The 18,658-nt window shown below is 38.2% G+C and overlaps 1 protein-coding gene across 2 annotated transcripts in view; it reads right to left on the bottom strand.

Moving 5' to 3' along the window:
- Positions 1-18,658, bottom strand: part of med13a (mediator complex subunit 13a) — an 84,389-nt gene that overhangs the window by 25,614 nt on the left and 40,117 nt on the right. For both annotated transcript variants that reach the window (XM_078788011.1, XM_078788010.1), the window contains exons 5-10: positions 13,025-13,170; positions 6,861-7,061; positions 5,388-5,585; positions 5,137-5,299; positions 3,369-3,479; positions 789-1,532 (exon numbers count right to left, since the gene is read on the bottom strand). In XM_078788011.1, the coding sequence (XP_078644137.1) occupies positions 789-1,532; positions 3,369-3,479; positions 5,137-5,299; positions 5,388-5,585; positions 6,861-7,061; positions 13,025-13,170 (1,563 nt within the window). The remainder of the gene's footprint in view (positions 1-788; positions 1,533-3,368; positions 3,480-5,136; positions 5,300-5,387; positions 5,586-6,860; positions 7,062-13,024; positions 13,171-18,658) is intronic.

Raw genomic sequence — 18,658 nt, 5'->3', positions numbered from 1 at the left:
ATTTTATTATTTTTTATTTTTTTATATTTTTTTTCCAAGTTTTATCATTTTCTCTGTTATTGCTAAATTTATTTAATAATTTTTTCCTATTATAGTTTGATATACTGTTTTATTTTTCCCGTAGGAAACTTTAAATTTTTTTTTCCAAGTTTTATCATTTTCTCTTATTGCTAAATTTATTTAGCGTTAGCATTTGTGTTGACTGCAGTTTCTAAAGTCAGAAAATGCTTTTGTTTTCACAGTCTTTCATTTCCCGTTTTATTTGACTATACCGTATCGTTTTTAAATCCTTTTTTTTTGCCTTATTTTGTCCACTGGAAACATTTTTACATTATTTTTTCTTATTATAGTTTTATATACTGTATTATTGTTTCAATAGGAAACTTTTTAATTTTTTTTCCCCCAAGTTTAATTATTTTCTCTGTTATTGTTTGCATCGGAAACTTTTTTTTCAATTTTCTTTTCTTGTTATTTTCTTGTTTTGATTGAAAAAAATCTTTTTATTATACTCTTATTTTGCAATTGATTGTTGACTTATTGTGCATTGAAACAATTAAGGCCAAATGGGGTGTACTACTTGGTGCAGAAATGAAAGGATGCAAGGGCAAAAATAAAGTAACAGCCGTAGCCCGCGGGCCACACTTTGGACACCACCACTGGTCTAACGAAGAACAGAGACATTTATGCTGTTATTCTTCTCAACGTTGTGCTGTCGAATCAGGACACTCAAAGAACTGATTAATTCTTTGCGCTCCATATTGGTTCCCAACCTGAGGGGCGATACTCACTCAGTCACAGAGACCAGGTTGTCCTGGGAGGCGAACCCGTCGTCCCGAAACCTGTCCCCGGGCAGCAATGGCGTGGGCATCTCTGCTTCCCTCCTGCGGGGTAACGTGAACAACCTCCACGGCGAGTGAGTGCCGTCATCGTCCGGGTGGATCCCTGCGCCCGTGTACACCGTGGGCTCACTGGGCTCCGAATAAGACGAAGGGGGCGGATGGTGTGAGGGGAAGTGCTGGCTCAGACCCTCTGGCCCCGCCGGCTCCTCGCCGCCGCCCTTCGCGCCGCCCAGGCACGGCTCCGGGGGAGGTTGGTAAAAGTGTTGGTTGTTGGGGGTGGAAGGGTTCTTCATACCCTCCCCGGAGTCCTCGCTACGCTCGCACGGGTGGGGGCTAAGAGGCGGGGGTTGCGGGGAGTTGGCGGGGTCTAGCGGCCCCGTGACGACCGCCCCGCTGCTGAGTTGAGGCGTCTTTTGAATGGCGGTCACATCCGCCGAGCGAATACTCGAGAACCTGCCCCCGTCCTGGGTCCTCATCGCCAGACTCTGGCCGGCTGTTGCGTCGCTCTCAATGGCGGCGTCGTCGCTGGTGAGGCTTCGGTGATGGAAAGGAGTCTGGGGTCTTTTCTGCTGCTTGTCGCTCTTGTCCGGCTTCTCTCCTCCGGCTTTGTGCTTGGTAGGCGTCTGTGAGGCCTGGCCCGCCGACTGAGCCGGGCCCGCATTCCCGCCTATTCGCTGCTTCACCGATTTGTGTCTGGAGGAGAGAAGATGAAAATATATCAATTATGTCTACAATATTGGGGAATATGAGTGTAAAGTTGACTATAGGGGTGTTAGTTCATGTCTAGAGGGCTCTACTATTGTTAACTCATTCATTCATTTTCTACCGCTTATCCTCATGAGGGTCACGGGGGGGTGCTGGAGCCTATCCCAGCTGTCTTGAACACCCTGGACTGGTGGCCAGCCAATCACAGGGCACATATAGACAAACAACCATTCACACTCACATTCATACCTATGGACAATTTGGAGTGGCTAATTAACCTAGCATGTTTTTTTTTTTAAATGTGGGAGGAAACCGGAGAAAACCCATGCATGCACGGGGAGAACATGCAAACTCCACACAGAGATGGCCGAAGGTGGAATTGAACACTAGTCTTCTAGCTGTGAGGTCTGCGTGCTAACCACTCGACCGCTTTGCAGCCCTAACTCTCATTATGTCTACTATATTGGGGAATATGAGTGTAAAGTTGACTATAGGGGTGTTAGTTCATGTCTAGAGGGCTCTACTAATGTTCATTCATTCCTTCATTTTCTACCGCTTATGCTCACGAGGGTCACGGGGGTGCTGGAGCCTATCACAGCTGTTTTCGCAGGACACTAGTTTGAGCCCCCCGCCTTGATATGAAAGTTTAATGTTAGTGCGGCCCGCGCAAGTTTGATATGGATGCTGTATGGTATCATGTACCCAGAAAAAATTATTACGTTTGATTCATGTTCATGTTAAAGGTTAAATAACTGTTAATAGTTATCCTCGCTATCCGTGTGGAAGTGGTAAGTTTTTGGCTATTTAAGTTTAAAGGAAATAACTTGAAGGCTACCGTTTAGGTGGCTAGCTCTCTAGTTTGCGAGTTAGCATGTGTCTCAAGACCCTGCAGTTGCGCAATATGTTGTAAATAAAAAGAGTATAAATGTGACTATAGTCGTGTTTTGTCATGTCTACAGGGCTCTAATAATGCTTTGTTCATTTTAATCTGAAAAAAATCATTTGTCTACCCACCAACTATATGTGGTTTCTTAAGTTTTTATTATTATTATTATATTTATTTATTTATTACTGATTGATTGATTTTCTTTATTCTTGATTTGTTTATTTATTTTTCATCTTATTTTGTGTAGAAAAATAAAAAATCAAATATTTGAGAACAGTGGAATGTTTTATCAGAGATTTTATTGTAGAAAATCGGAACCAAAGCACTGAAAAAGTTTGTATATTTTTCTGTTTTTAATAAATGCGTATTTGTTTTTTTTTTTGGAAAACCTGATGCGGCCCCAGCCTTTGCCCAGACCCTAGCTCCAGTGGCCCCCAGGTAAATTGAGTTTGAGACCCCTTGGTTTATAGTGTTTTTCTGTGTACTAAATACCATATGCTACAACATGTGTATAGAATTTTTATTTTTATCTTTAAATTGTGTGGTCGTGTCTTATTTTCAGTGCGGAATTTCTGGTAAATGGGGGTAAAAAAAAAAAAACCTGCTGTGGGTTATCACAATTGTAAACAAACAGGACTAGAGCTTTCTATTTGTTGTTTGCTGGACAGCTTCCAACACATTATCATGCCCAAGCTCTCACAACGTGGCCAAGAGGATTTTCCACACGATGGGGTTCACGATGCATAAAAATATCTGCTTCCAATGAAGAATTTTTTTGGTCTCATCTATTAGAGTGGTTCATTAATCAGTCGTTCAGGTAGCTCGCTTATTGGGATCTCCCAGCACCGACTGGATGAAAGAACGTATTAACGTTGCTTTTTGAGAAGTAGAGTCTTTTTGACAGGTCATGTGATGGGGAAACGGGGAGAGACGCTCACCTGGAACAACTGCAGTACGACCTCTCGGAAGGTTCAACAAAATCCCACGATCCCGTTCGTTCGGTCCGCTCGTCCTCACAGGTACCATTGGTTGCGGCGGAGTATTTTCGCCTGGGAAAGAAGCAAACAATCATAAGAAAAACAGTTCATGAGGTTTAGAATCGATACAAATATTGCATTGTATTGTGGTGAAAATGCTTTCCTGCTGACGCTGACTTCATTACCCCGCTCGGAGCAATAACGTTTTTGGGTGACAAGCTAACAGCTAACTACTGCTGACGTTCTGCGCTCGCACAGGGGGCAACACAACCCGAGATGCTCCCAATGTGTCACAATCACTGATAGTGAATGATACACAAGACCGCGCGTAACTGCTACTAAGATAGTCTACTAAGATTTATTAATTACTATTTAGCTCCAACGTGGTTTATATTAGTAGGGGTCTCAAACTCAATTTACCTGGGGGCCACTGGAGCTAGGGTCTGGGCCGCATCAGGTTTCCCACCCCCAAAAAAACGCATTTATTAAAAACAGAATAATTTACAAACTTTTTTCAGTGCTTTGGTTCCGATTTTGTACAAGAAAAGCTCTGATAAAACATTCCACTGTTCTCAAATATCTTAATTTTTATTTTTCTACACAAAATAAGATGAAAAATAAATAAACAAATCAAGAATAAAGAAAATCAATCAATCAGTAATACATATAATAATAATTTCTTATTTTTATTATTATTATTTTATTTTTTATTATTTTACTTATTTATTACTGATTGATTGATTTATTGTCTTTATTCTTAATTTGTTTATTTTATTTTTTTATCTTATTTTGTGTATAGAAAAATAAAAATTAACATATTTGAGAACAGTGGAATGTTTTATCAGATATTTTGGTGTGGAAAACCGGAACCAAAGTACTGAAAAAGTGTAGGACAGGGGTCTCATACTCAATTTACTTGGGGGCCACTGGAGCTAGGGTCTGGGTGAGACTGGGCCGCATCAGGTTTTCCCAAAAAAAAAAAAAAAAAAACGCATTTATTTAAAAACAAAAAAATTAAAAAAACTTCGCTTTGGTTCCAATTTTCTACAAGAAAAGCTCTGATAAAACATTCCACTGTTCTCAAATATCTTACTTTTTATTTTTCTACACAAAATAAGATGAAAAATAAATAAACAAATCAAGAATAAAGAAAATCAATCAGTAATAAATAAATATAATAATAATAATAAAACGGCAAATAATAAAAAGTTAAGAAACCACATATAGTTGGTGGGTAGACAAATGATTTTTTTCAGATTAAAATGAACAAAGCATTATTAGAGCCCTGTAGACATGACAAAACACGACTATAGTCACATTTATACTCTTTTTATTTACAACATATTGCGCAACTGCAGGGTCTTGAGACACATGCAAACTAGAGAGCTAGCCACCTAAACGGTAGCCTTCAAGTTATTTCCTTTAAACTTAAATAGCCAAAAACTTACCACTTCCACACGGATAGGGAGGATAACTATTAACAGTTATTTAACCTTTAACATGAACATGAATCAAACGTAATAATTTTTTCTGGGTACATGATACCATACAGCATCCATATCAAACATTAAACTTTCATATCAAGGCGGGGGCCTCAAACTAGTGTCCTGCGGGCCGCATTTGGCCCGTGGGCCGCATGTCTGAGACAAAACACATTTGACATGTGGCCCATCAACACCGCCGTCGTACAAATGGACGAGGAGAGCGTCCCGAGCGGGGACAATCTTACTTGTTTTGGATGTGGTTGATATTGCACTCTTGCCAGACTCTCTCCACCGCCCGGCTAGCAAGTCGGCATGGAATCTTGCCTCCATGATGGCTGGTTCTGTCCACGTAGAACGCGTCTGACGATGAAGGCATCTTGGTCCACTTCTGGGCGGACTGAGAGTCCACTACGGAGACGAAATACCACACACTCATATTAAGGACAAGCGTGGACATTGTTCAAGTGATTATTATTATTTTTTTTTTTTTAACTACCTGTATGCACCTCCTCAGGCGACGTGGGAGGGGTGAGCGTCACCAACGACATGGCAGGTTCTCGCTGGGATGCAAGCACTTGGTGACCGCCGGCGTAGACGGCAGTGCAGTGGGAGGAGGACCCCACAGGGGCCGCAACAGGGATGTCTGACTGGGGCACCAGTACTAGGCAGGCTGGGTACACCATCCGCACCCCACCTGTGCGGGAACACACATTTTATAACAGATAGTCTTAGATAGTCAATTGAGTCAACAAATATGTAAATTAGAAAAGGACTAAATAATATTGGGCGCAGACTTTAAGATGACAGTGAAAACCTATTTTACTTTATTTTATTATTATTTTTCCTCTTCATGGTGGTGGTTTTGATGAAGATGAAGAGTCTTGAACCAGTCATGATGTGCTATATATATATATATCACTATATTGACAGTTACTATGGTACCCATTATGGCATTGGATGCTCATATCACTTTGTACTCCGGTACAAGGTACATTATTAAAAAAAAAACCCTAAACTGTATTATGGAAAGCAGGAAGTGAACAAATGTAACCGTTACTGATTGTAAAAGTACCAGATGGAGGGATAGGATTTACTTTGGAATGTACTTTGGTATGTGACAATAAAATAAAATAATTTAAATTAAAAATAATTAAAATTTTAAATAAAATTTAAAATAAAATTACATTAAAAATAAAATAAAATAAAAAAATATATATATTAGGTTACTGATTGTAAAAGTACCAGATGGAGGGGTAGGATTTACTTTGGAATGTACTTTGGTATGTGACAATACAATAAAATTAAAAATATTTAAAATTAAAAATAATTAAAATTTAAAATAAAATTTAAAATAAAATTACATTAAAAATAAAATAAAATTCAAAATAAAATCAAATAAAAATATATATATATTAGGTTACTGATTGTAAAAGTACCAGATGGAGGGGTAGGATTTACTTTGGAATGTACTTTGGTATGTGACAATAAAATTAAATTCAATTAAATTAAAAATAACACAAAATAATTAAAATTAAAACTAAAATTACATTAAAAATAAAATAAAATTAAAAATCTAATCAAATCAAATAAAAAATATATCTATTAGGAAAGCAGGAAGTGAACAAATGAAACAGTTACCCATTGTAAAAGTACCAGATGGAGGGGTAGGATTTAATAAGCTTTGCTTCTTCCTACTCCTTTTGGACATGTGGAACTGTGAACTGATTATGTGATGCATTCAATTGTAATCTGATGCACGTTCAAATGAAATTCAACCATTACCATTACCTTAACAAAAATGAATCTTCACTTTTATTCATCTAAAAATAATGTATTATTCCCTGCTACAAGCAGACTCTCAAATGTAAAAGTTAAAAGTTTCAAGTGAATATAATATGTAATATATAACATACCTAATTAATTATAGCCCAATTAGTCACATTTCTGGTGCAAAAAAGAAGCCACTCACCGACGAGGACCTCTACAGAGGCCAGAGAATCGTCTTCCCAATCCATGTCTTCCACCTTGTCCTCCGTGACACCGTTCTTGGCACTGGGGCTGATGGGATAAAACTGGTTCCACTCCTCAATCAGCTTCTTGGTAGGTGGGTCCGACATCTTGAACGACTGGCCGGTCAGCGTCCCGTTCAGCCCGAACGGACTCAGGATCACTGTGGAGACAGACAAGCCGGAGGGCGGAGCTGTGAAGACACCGGGCTTACTCGATAACCCAAAACAAATCCTTACTCCATCGTTTTAGCTCTGCTCTCACTTCCTTTGCTTCGCCGTCCAGCTGGATTCCACAATGACTTGTTAAGTAACGACATATTTGATCCTATTTTGCACTTATTATTTTCTAAACGCCTTGTTGCCCTTTCCCTTTCCCTTGCTTACGCTCCAGTTAATACCCTTATATTGGATCCCTCTTTCGAAATATTCTCACCTCTATCTTTGCGCTTACAGTTTATGATCCTTTATAGCAGGGGTCTCAAACTCAATTTACCTGGGGGCCACCGGAGCTAGGTTCTGGGTGAAGCCGGGCCGCATCAGGTTTTCAAAAAATAAATAAATAAATAAAAAAATAAAATAAAAAAAACTATCTTCAATGCTTTTGCTTCTGCTATACCCTACACCATGGGTCTCAAACACGCGGCCCGCGGGCCAAATGTGGCCCACAGGACACCAGTTTGAGGCCCCCGCCTTGATATGAAAGTTTAATGTTTGATATGGATGCTGTATGGTATCATGTACCCAGAAAAAATTATTACGTTTGATTCATGTTCATGTTAAAGGTTAAATAACTGTTAATAGTTATCCTCCCTATCCGTGTGGAAGTGGTAAGTTTTTGGCTATTTAAGTTTAAAGGAAATAACTCAAAGGCTACCGTTTAGGTGGCTAGCTCTCTAGTTTGCGAGTTAGCATGTGTCTCAAGACCCTGCAGTTGCGCAATATGTTGTAAATAAAAAGAGTATAAATGTGACTATAGTCGTGTTTTGTCATGTCTACAGGGCTCTAATAATGCTTTGTTCATTTTAATCTGAAAAAAATCATTTGTCTACCCGCCAACTATATGTGGTTTCTTAAGTTTTTATTATTATTATTATATTTATTTATTACTGATTGATTTTCTTTATTCTTGATTTTTTATTTATTTTATTTTATTGTAGAAAATTGGAACCAAAGCAAAGTTTTTTTACATTTTTAGAGTTAGTATGTATGACCTTGGATGTCCTGAAAGGCGCTTTTAAATCAAATGTATTATTATTATTATTTTTATGTTCTCTGTAGGCGCCATTATGAATTATCCTTACTGACCTTTTTTGCAGTACATTTAGTACATTCAAGTAAAAATGGGTTTTAAGACGAGACTTAAAGCTTTCGATGTGGGGGGGGCTTTTTTTTTTACTTGGGAGGGGAGAGAGTTCCATAGCTTTTGGTCTTGTCGTGTATTTCGGTTCATATAGCGGCACCGCAGGCCGCGAGTTTGAGACCCCTGGCTTTATATCCTCATAATATTTCCTTTCTTTCCTACTTCATATGCTTTGGTTCTCTTCGTCATTCCGCCGTCTCCGGCCTATTCAGCGAGCACGGTGACCTTTCCACAGCAATCCCGGCCCGAGCCAAGTCCCGGCGGACTTGCCAAATACTTACAGAGCAATCCAGATGTCAATTATTGGCAAGCGGCAGCCTCTCAGAAGCCATAAACAGAGGCTTATAAAAAGAGGGCCATTCCTCGACAAACACACTTCACTGCGGAGACATATGGAGCCACAAAGAGCCCATCAGTCTGCTTATAGAACAGACCTCCATCCATCAGCCCGGGGAGGTACTACTATAAACCAGCATGCATAATGCATACATATATACGCATGAAAACCATATGAATACACACACACACACACACATACAATGCTTACGCTCTGTGTGCATCTATCATATGTTGCAAGTGCCAAGGTGTATAAATGGTTCTACTACCAAACCGGGGCCGGGTGGAGTGGAGTGGGTGTGCGAGTGAGTATTTGTTAATGTCCTTCTCTGTCCTGCTCTGCTTTGTCATTACCAGACTGGATTGGCTTGGGTTCCAAAAATATTGATCCTTCGATGCTTCAAGGATGCCATAATTGGCTAAAGATAACGATAAAGAAAAGCTAATCCAAGGAAGAGGTGTGTCCCTTTCCCATCATTTTACTGCAGATGTTTCTGTGTTTTCCTCTGGAAAATAAACTAAGAAAGCCTGGCAGGTCTTTTCCAATGTGACACTTTAATTATTAAGGGAGAAGGAAAACTGTAATATTTCAATCCAACTTCTCAAAAGGAGAAAAAAAGATATGTGGCAGCTAGTGGTTAAAGATAAGTCTAATTAAAGTCGGAGCGTTACAGGGAATTAGTAGGCTACATCCTCAAGCAAGGGGTCCTCCAAAGGCAGACCCACGTATATTATTGGACCCCCCCGCTGTACTAAAAGCAAATAACATCTTCCCTGTGACACTGCTGAGGTATGATATGATGATATGAGCTTTATACCTATAAAGGATATGAGGGCAGTCCCTAATTCTCACTAAGATTGTACCTTCATTCTGGTACACGGTCCCAGGGGTGTCACTAGGTTCTGAGGATAGGGGGGGTTTAGCCCCCTGGAGATGCACAGCATATGAATGAATGTAGTAAAAAAAAAAAAAAAATTCCAAAAAATAACTTTCCCACTTTTGTACAGATTTAGTAGAGATACTCAATAGTTTTAAGCCACCATTAAATGTACACAAGTACACACAATCTATACTGCAAAACCGCTGCTCAAGCTCTGCAACCATTCTGTCCAGTGGACAGTCATCAATGATATAATAATCATTATTATATTATTCATTAGACTATTGTTATTATTACTATCATCATTATTCTTCTTCTGATTACTACTACTACTACTAGTAGTAGTAGGCTAGTACTAGCCTGCTTATTGGCTTGCTTATTAGCCTGCTTTTGCCCTATTATATGAAATTTGATTTGATTTTTTTAGTAAAAAAAAATAAAATTAAAATCAATAAAAAATATGAAATTATTTAGGGGGGTTTAAGAACATTTTAGGCAATTTTTTTTTAAATTAGGCTTGCTTATTAGCCTGCTTTTGCCCTATTATACGTATGAAATTTTGGATTTTTTTTGTAAATAAAAAAAATAAAAAAAAAATACAAATAAAATCAATAAAAAATATCAAATTATGTAGGGGGCTTAAGAACATTTTTTGGGGGGAAAGATCAATACAAAAAATAATATATATAATAATAAATATCAAATTATTTGGGGGGGGTTAAAACCATTTTAGGCCATTTTTTTAAATAGGCTTGCTTATTAGCCTGCTTTTGCCCTATTATATAAAATTTGTCAGATTTTTTTTTTGCAAAAAAAATCAATACAAAAAATAATATATATAATAATAAATATCAAATTATTTAGGGGGGTTAAGAACATTTTAGGCCATTTTTTAAAATAGGCTTGCTTGTTATCCTGCTTTTACCCTATTATATAAAATTAGTAGTACTAGTAGTAGGCTAGTATTAGCCTGCTTATTGGCTTGCGTATTAGCCTGTTTTTGCCCTATTATAAAACATTTTTCAGATTGTTTTTGTAAAAAAATCAATTAAAAAAATATACATAATAATAAATATCGAATTATTTGGGGGGGTTAAGAACATTTTAGGGGGGCTTCAGCATTTGATCTCTGCAACAACAGGATTTTATTGCAGGATTAAATTATCTCACAACAGGCACAACATAATAATGATAATCATCACAGGCTACTGTTGAGGCCATAGCCCACGACAAGCTAAAACTCAACCCTGAACCTCTGACGTCATTTCCTGTCCACCGCCCATTTGCTTGTTTATAAGGAATAAAAAAATCTACAAGGGATTACTTTGTAATGTCAAATCAACCGAAAAGCGATTCAGACGTTTGAAATTAGCGCATCTCGCCTGAAAACACGGCCGCGCGTGTCCTCACTTCCCTGCAGCAGTCAGCAAATACGAGCCGCAACCCCGAGGAAAACAAGGTGGTTTGTGTTCCTATACAATAAAACGCAGCCGGGGTTGCTCACATTAAACCTTAATTGAATCCAACCACTTAAATCCCTGCATGTCTTCCACACACGCGGCCCCAAGACCCGAGGCCTGTTGAGAAAGAGATGAAATTCAGCACAATTATGGATTTGGTTTCCCGTTCCGAACCCCCCCCCCATGCATTTCTGTTCTTCCTCCAACCCTTTCTGCCCCTCTCTGAGTATATCTGAGGCTCCCTGAAGACATGTCAAATGTTCTTAGATCAGCGTAATGGGGGGAGAGTTCACTCCATTCACTCGGCGCCCTTTTATGGGGTCACATCGTGGAGAGATGTGCTCTGTCGAACAGTAAACCAAGCAAGGCAGAGGTGAGGGGACAGTGGGGGGAGGGGATGGGGGGGGTTGGATGGATGGGCCAAGGTGGTCGGTCCTTCCCCGACGCCAAGTTTCGTTAGCAAGTAGGACAGGCACTGCGACAGCAAAACTAAAAAACTAAAAAAAACTAAACATATTGATTTTATTTTTGATTTTATTTTTGATGTATTGATTGTTGATTGTATTGTTATTAGATTATATATATTATTAATGGATTATATGAAATCTCAAATTTCATATAATCGGGCAAAAGCAGGCTAATAAGCAAGCCTATTTTAAAAAATGGCCTAAAATGTTCTTAAGCCCCCCCTAAATAAGTTAATATTTTTTATTGATTTTAATTTTAATTTTTTTTTAATTTACAAAAAAAATCTCAAATTTCATATAATAGGGCAAAAGCAGGCTAATAAGCAAGCCTATTTTAAAAAAAATGGCCTAAAATGTTCTTAAGCCCCCCTAAATAAGTTAATATTTTTTATTGATTTTAATTTTTTTTTTAATTTACAAAAAAAATCTCAAATTTCATATAATAGGGCAAAAGCAGGCTAATAAGCAAGCCTATTTTAAAAATGGCCTAAAATGTTCTTAAGCCCCCCTAAATAATTAATTTTTTTAATTGATTTTAATTTTAATTTTTTTTTTAATTTACAAAAAAAATCTCAAATTTCATATAATAGGGTAAAAGCAGGCTAATAAGCAAGCCTATTTTAAACAATGGCCTAAAATGTTCTTAAGCCCCCCCTAAATAAGTTAATATTTTTTATTGATTTTAATTTTAATTTTTTTTTTTAATTTACAAAAAAAATCTCAAATTTCATATAATAGGACAAAAGCAGTCTAATAAGCAAGCCTATTTTAAAAAAATGGCCTAAAATGTTCTTAAGCCCCCCTAAATAAGTTAATATTTTTTATTGATTTTAATTTTTTTTTAATTTACAAAAAAAATTCTCAAATTTCATATAATAGGGCAAAAGCAGGCTAATAAGCAAGCCTATTACAAAAAATGTCCTAAAATGTTCTTAAGCCCCCCTAAATAATTAAATTTTTTTTTATTGATTTTAATTTTTGTTTTAATTTACAAAAAAAATCTCATATATTATATTTCATATAATAGGGCAAAAGCGCTTCTCCGCACGCTACTAAAGAGGCGCTTGGCAATTATTGGACTTGGTCCAATCAAAAATGATTACTCTAACTCAAATATAGCAAGAGGGAACGGCTGGCAAGGCTTGTTTCTACCTATAAAGGATGTGAGGGCTGTCCCTAATTCTCACTAAGATTGTACCTTCATTCAAAAAATAGCATGTGAATCTGTTCCTGATTAGATCAGTTGTGGAAATTGGATTCATGATTAAGTGGCAAGTCCTTTGATGACATATCCATTTGCGTTCCGTGCTAAAAGAAAAAAAAAAATTGCATGAATCTGATTGTCGATTAATTATGAATAACCATAAAATACGTTAAGTGAATTTCCGGGAAGTAAGATTCAATATTAATAAATGAAATATTTCTGTAGATTGAGCACAGAAAATGCATTTGACATTCTAAATACACTTTGTACTGTTATTAGAGCCTTGTAGACACCAAATAACACCCCTATGCCAACGACCACTTGGAAAAACAAACAACTCTGGGCCTCTATTTGCAAATAAAAATACTGCGTTGAATACTACTATATGAGTAGTATTACAGGGCTCTTCAACCCACCTTGGAAGGGACTGGGCGCCTGCTGAGCCAGCGTGAGATGCTCCTCGGTCAGAAGGTAGACGGGCTGGTGCTGGTTGATCTCCACGCTGGTACACACGTTGCTGTCGCCGTGTAAGAAGAAGGTGAAGGCGCACGACAGGTGCTCGCTGAATGGAAAACACACACATGTACAAACAATCAAGGTTTAACCCCACGATGAGGGGGAAAGGGTGGTTGCAAAGGAGGGAGAACAGAGACGAGGAAAGTCAACCATATGGGCTTGATCACAAGTTGATTTAAAAAAAAAAGGGACTTGGCACATATTGGATGTGAAGTTAAGAACAATTAGCCAAAAAAAGCATGTGGGAGATAAATATTAAATATAGGATTTTCTCATATGTGGGCTGGAGGTGTTTGAATTACTAGTGCAGAAAATCATATCCATAAAATATGTTTCTTATATTGCACCTCCACCACAGATAGATACCAGCCCTGCAGGAAACACAAACAGTATAATCCCTCCTTTATCACGGTTCTTTGGTTCCACACCCAACCGTGATGAGTAGGATTCATTATTAATATTACGTTATGACAGGAGGAAAAATGAGTCTTCTGTTTAGAACAGGGGTCTCAAACACGCGGCCCGCGGGCCTTGATATGAAAGTTTAATGTTAGTGCGGCCCGCGCAAGTTTGATATGGATGCTGTATGGTATCATGTACCCAGAAAAAATTATTACGTTTGATTCATGTTCATGTTAAATAACTGTTAATAGTTATCCTCCCTATCCGTGTGGAAGTGGTAAGTTTTTGGCTATTTATGTTTAAAGGAAATAACTTGAAGGCTACCGTTTAGGTGGCTAGCTCTCTAGTTTGCGAGTTAGCATGTGTCTCAAGACCCCGCAGTTGCGCAATATGTTGTAAATAAAAAGAGTATAAATGTGACTATAGTCGTGTTTTGTCATGTCTACAGGGCTCTAATAATGCTTTGTTCATTTTAATCTGAAAAAAATCATTTGTCTACCCACCAACTATATGTGGTTTCTTAAGTTTTTATTATTTGCCGTTTTATTATTATTATTATATTTATTTATTTATTACTGATTGATTGATTTTCTTTATTCTTGATTTGTTTATTTATGTTTCATCTTATTTTGTGTAGAAAAATAAAAAGTAAGATATTTGAGAACAGTGGAATGTTTTATCAGAGCTTTTATTGTAGAAAATCGAAACCAAAGCAAAGTTTATTCATTTTTCTGTTTTTAATAAATGCGGGTTTTTTTTGAAAACCTGATGCTACCCCTCCATCTGGTACTTTTACAATCAGTAACTGTTACATTTGTTCACCTCCTGCTTTCCATAATACAGTTTAAGGTTTTTTTTTGTGTGTTTTTTTTTTAAATAATGTACTCGTACCAAAGTACTCGGTGATATGACCATCCAATGCCATAATGGGTACCATAGTAAGTGTCAATATAGTGATATATATATATATATATATATATATATATATATATATATATATATATATATATATATATATATATATATATAGCACATCATGACTGGTTCAAGACTGTCATTAGACAATAAGACAATAAAATACACAGAAATGTCTTAGGGGGTGGCATAGAACTGGAAGGTGCTTGTCACGGACGTCCTTCCACAGAGGAAAAAGGCAGTGTTTTTGTACAGCTAGCTAGCTAGCAGAAAGTGGAATGCATTGAGGATATATGCACGCTCTACTGAATGCGTATCGGCTAATTCCGTGATTCCATAAACACTGGAATCCTAGTATTCACATTAAAAACTCCAAAAGGAGTCGCTGCCTCACCAGCCAAGAACCCCCCCAGGACACGTCACGGAGCCTGTCTTTTTTTTAAAAAATATCATCACGACAGCGCTTGTCCGTGTGCCAGTCTGACCTCAACATCTCACAACAAAAGTGACGTGGAGATGAATCTTCAACGCAGGCGGGGGAAAAAAAAAATGCAGGACAATGTCTGCGTGTTTTTTTTCCCCCCTCTTCCATTCAAGCCCGTCTTGTCTGACATCCAAATACATGCACAGACGGAGAGGGAAAAACACAAGTGACGGATGGCCGACTGAAAAGCGAACACGGCGAGCTCGGGAGTGCATCAAAGAGGGGACGTCTCCTCGGGAGGATTTGATTAAGCAAATATCCGTCTTCTCCACCGACTCTCATTTACTGCACACCTACTCTGCAGGGGATTAAGAAACGGGGGGCGGATGGGAAAGAGCAGTGCAGGCGCGGCAACTGTGATGTAGCGAGAAGGCTTCAAACGCCATAATGACAACTACATGGTGGAGAGATGCCTGGCGTTCGTGTTGAAAAGCCAGAAGACGCGCTGATGCTCGTTAGTGAATTCGTATGCAGGTGGACTGTGGAAAAGGGAGCCACAGGCTAGCACATCCACAGCGGTGCCGCTATATGAGCCGAGATACACCACAAGACCAAAACTAGCCCCAAGCTATGGAACTCTCTCCCCTCCCAAGTAAAAAAAGGCCCCAAACATCGAAAGCTTTAAGTCTAGTCTTAAAACCCACTTATACTTGAATGTACTAAATGTACTGCAAAAAAGGCCAGTAAGGATAATTCATAATGCCGCCTACAAAGAACATAATAATAATAATACATTTTATTTAAAAGCGCCTTTCAAGGACACCCAAGGTAATACATACTAACTCAGGGGTCTCAAACTCGCGGCCCATGGTGCCGCTATATGAGCCGAGATACACGACAAGACCAAAACTAGCCCCAAGCTATGGAACTCTCTCCCCTCCCAAGTAAAAAAAGGCCCCAAACATCGAAAGCTTTAAGTCTCGTCTTAAAACCCACTTTTACTTGAATGTACTAAATGTAATGCAAAAAAGGCCAGTAAGGATAATTCATAATGCCGCCTACAAAGAACATAATAATAATAATAATAATACATTTTATTTAAAAGCGCCTTTCAAGGACACCCAAGGTAATACATACTAACTCAGGGGTCTCGAACTCGCGGCCCATGGTGCCGCTATATGAGCCGAGATACACGACAAGACCAAAACTAGCCCCAAGCTATGGAACTCTCTCCCCTCCCAAGTAAAAAAAGGCCCCAAACATCGAAAGCTTTAAGTCTCGTCTTAAAACCCACTTTTACTTGAATGTACTAAATGTACTGCAAAAAAGGCCAGTAAGGATAATTCATAATGCCGCCTACAGAGAACATAATAATAATAATAATAATAATACATTTTATTTAAAAGCGCCTTTCAGGACACCAAGGTCATACATACTAACTCAGGGGTCTCGAACTCGCGGCTAAATGCGTTTGTGGAACTGTAAACTGATTATGTGATGCATTGAATTGTAATGAAATAAAACCATTACCATTACCATTACCATTACCATTACCATTACCATTACTCTCTGGCTTTTAACTCGGAGTGAGTCGTATGGTCCTGTGTCTTTTAGTTCTTTCTTTTTATGTTAATTGGTTTTATTTTTTTTATACTTTTATTGCTTTGCTTCTTGTTTTTAATATTTTAATATCTATTTTACTTTCTTATTTTTCTTAATTTTATTTCTTATATGATCGTTTAGTTTTGGATTAAATTCAATTTGTACCTTCATTTATTGTATTTTATTTTTTACTTTTTATTTTACTATTCTGTGCAGCACTTTTGTTTATGAAATGTGTTATATAAATAAAGTGGATTGGATTTTCCACTGCAGTCCGACAGTTTGGACTTGAACTGGTGTTGGTCCTCCGGAGCCGTGAGTCGTCAGCGTGAGCCACACCAATGGTCGGGTGAAAAGTTTCTCAGCACTCAGCACTATACGTACTACATACTATACTGGCTAATACGAGTGTAAAGGTGACTATAGGGTTGTTAGTTCATGTCTGGAGGGCTCTAATAATGTACTTACTATCTATCTATCTAAAAGTATACTTTCCTGACCTCTCTCGCTCATGTCTTCGAAACAAGAAGTAGTAATTTCCCATTTTCTGGAAGGCAACCATGGCCTCAGACTAAGAGGCGCTTAAACTTGCATTGTTAGTTTCATGCCTCCCACACTCGATTTCAAATGTATCAACAGATTCCAGAGGAGTAATTGATCGTTTCATGACAGCGCTTTTGCAGAATCCAGGGCGAAAGAGGAAAGGGTAAGATAAAAAGTTAGCAATAATTGCTCGTTTTATCGTTACATAGTAATGACCTGACCAGAGCTGGAGGGTTCGGGTCGGGAAAAGACACGGAAATCCTTCTGCCGTAGCGCAGTTGGTTGTAGCTGACTCTTAACTAGTTTTCATTACCGTGATTAATCGTTTATTGCAGTTAATTGGTCCCAGACGCCCCCGTGATGAATCAATTTCCACTAAGTGATATTCCTTATTTATAAGTGAAATATTTTTGGAGTTAGCACGGAGAAAACCTGTTTAGCACCTTCTACATATGTGTTTTTTTAATACCATTAGAGCCCTCGAGACATAGAATAACACCCCTACAGTAACCCTTAGTCTCATATTACCTAATACAGTACATATAATCAGAGGAAAATAAAATATCCAAGACATGAATACGACTCATACTTGTGTGCGTTACAATAAATGTGGACAGGAAGTGACATTTGACCGGCTGCACGGCGGTCGAGTGGTTAGCGTGTGAGGATAAGCGGTAAAAATGAATGAATGAACATTAGTAGAGCCCTCTAAACATGAACTAACACCCCTATAGTCAACTTTACACTCATATTCCCCAATATAGTAGACATAATAAGTGTAAGGGCTGCACGGCCATCGAGTGGTTAGCACACAGACCTCACAGCTAGGACACCAGGGTTCAATTCCACCCTCGGCCATCTCTGTGTGGAGTTTGCATGTTCTCTCCGTGCATGCGTTAGGTTTTCTCCGGGTACTCCGGTTTCCTCCCACATTCCAAAAACATGCTAGGTTAATTAGCGACTAGCAAATTGTCCATAGGTATGAATGTGAGTGTGAATGGTTGTTTGTCTATATGTGACCTGTGATTGGCTGGCCACCAGCCCAGGGTGTACCCCGCCTCTCGCCCAAAGACGAATGAATGAATGAATTGCTGTTTTGTGGTTGAATATAGCCACAAAATATCTTAATATTATAAGTCCAAAAATTACCATAGATACCATATCATGATATAGTAAAGGAAATCATTGTTCACTCTATGAAGTTGTGGAATTGCCAAGTTTGTGACACGCATTTTCTTGCAGGCCATTCATATAGTCTGCCAAACATTTGCAGCATTTCTTGAAATGAATTCTTTATTTTTAGACTATTAGCCACTGGTTAATTGGCGACTCCAAATTGTCCATAGGTATGAATGTGAGTGTGAATGGTTGTTTGTCTATATGTGCCCTGTGATTGGCTGGCCACCAGTCCAGGGTGTAGAAGACAGCTGGGATAGGCTCCAGCACCCCCCGCGACCCTCGTGAGGAAAAAGTGGTAGAAAATGAATGAATGAATGAATGCTTAATTTAGGCCAATAATGTCAAATTTGCTTAATATGCATATTGTTTTGACAAAGCGGCCATTTTTTTATATTTTTTCAGGGGAAAATAGCATCAGAGCAAAACATGCATTTCATAAAAGGTGAAAATGGCTGCACTTGTAAATAAT

This window comes from Doryrhamphus excisus, linkage group LG21, assembly GCF_037039965.1.
Source record: "Doryrhamphus excisus strain RoL-2023G ecotype Guam linkage group LG21, RoL_Dexc_Guam_v1.1, whole genome shotgun sequence".
Taxonomy (NCBI): domain Eukaryota; kingdom Metazoa; phylum Chordata; class Actinopteri; order Syngnathiformes; family Syngnathidae; genus Doryrhamphus; species Doryrhamphus excisus.
The sequence above is the reverse complement of the archived record's forward strand: the minus strand, read 5'-3'. Positions and strand labels throughout refer to the sequence as shown.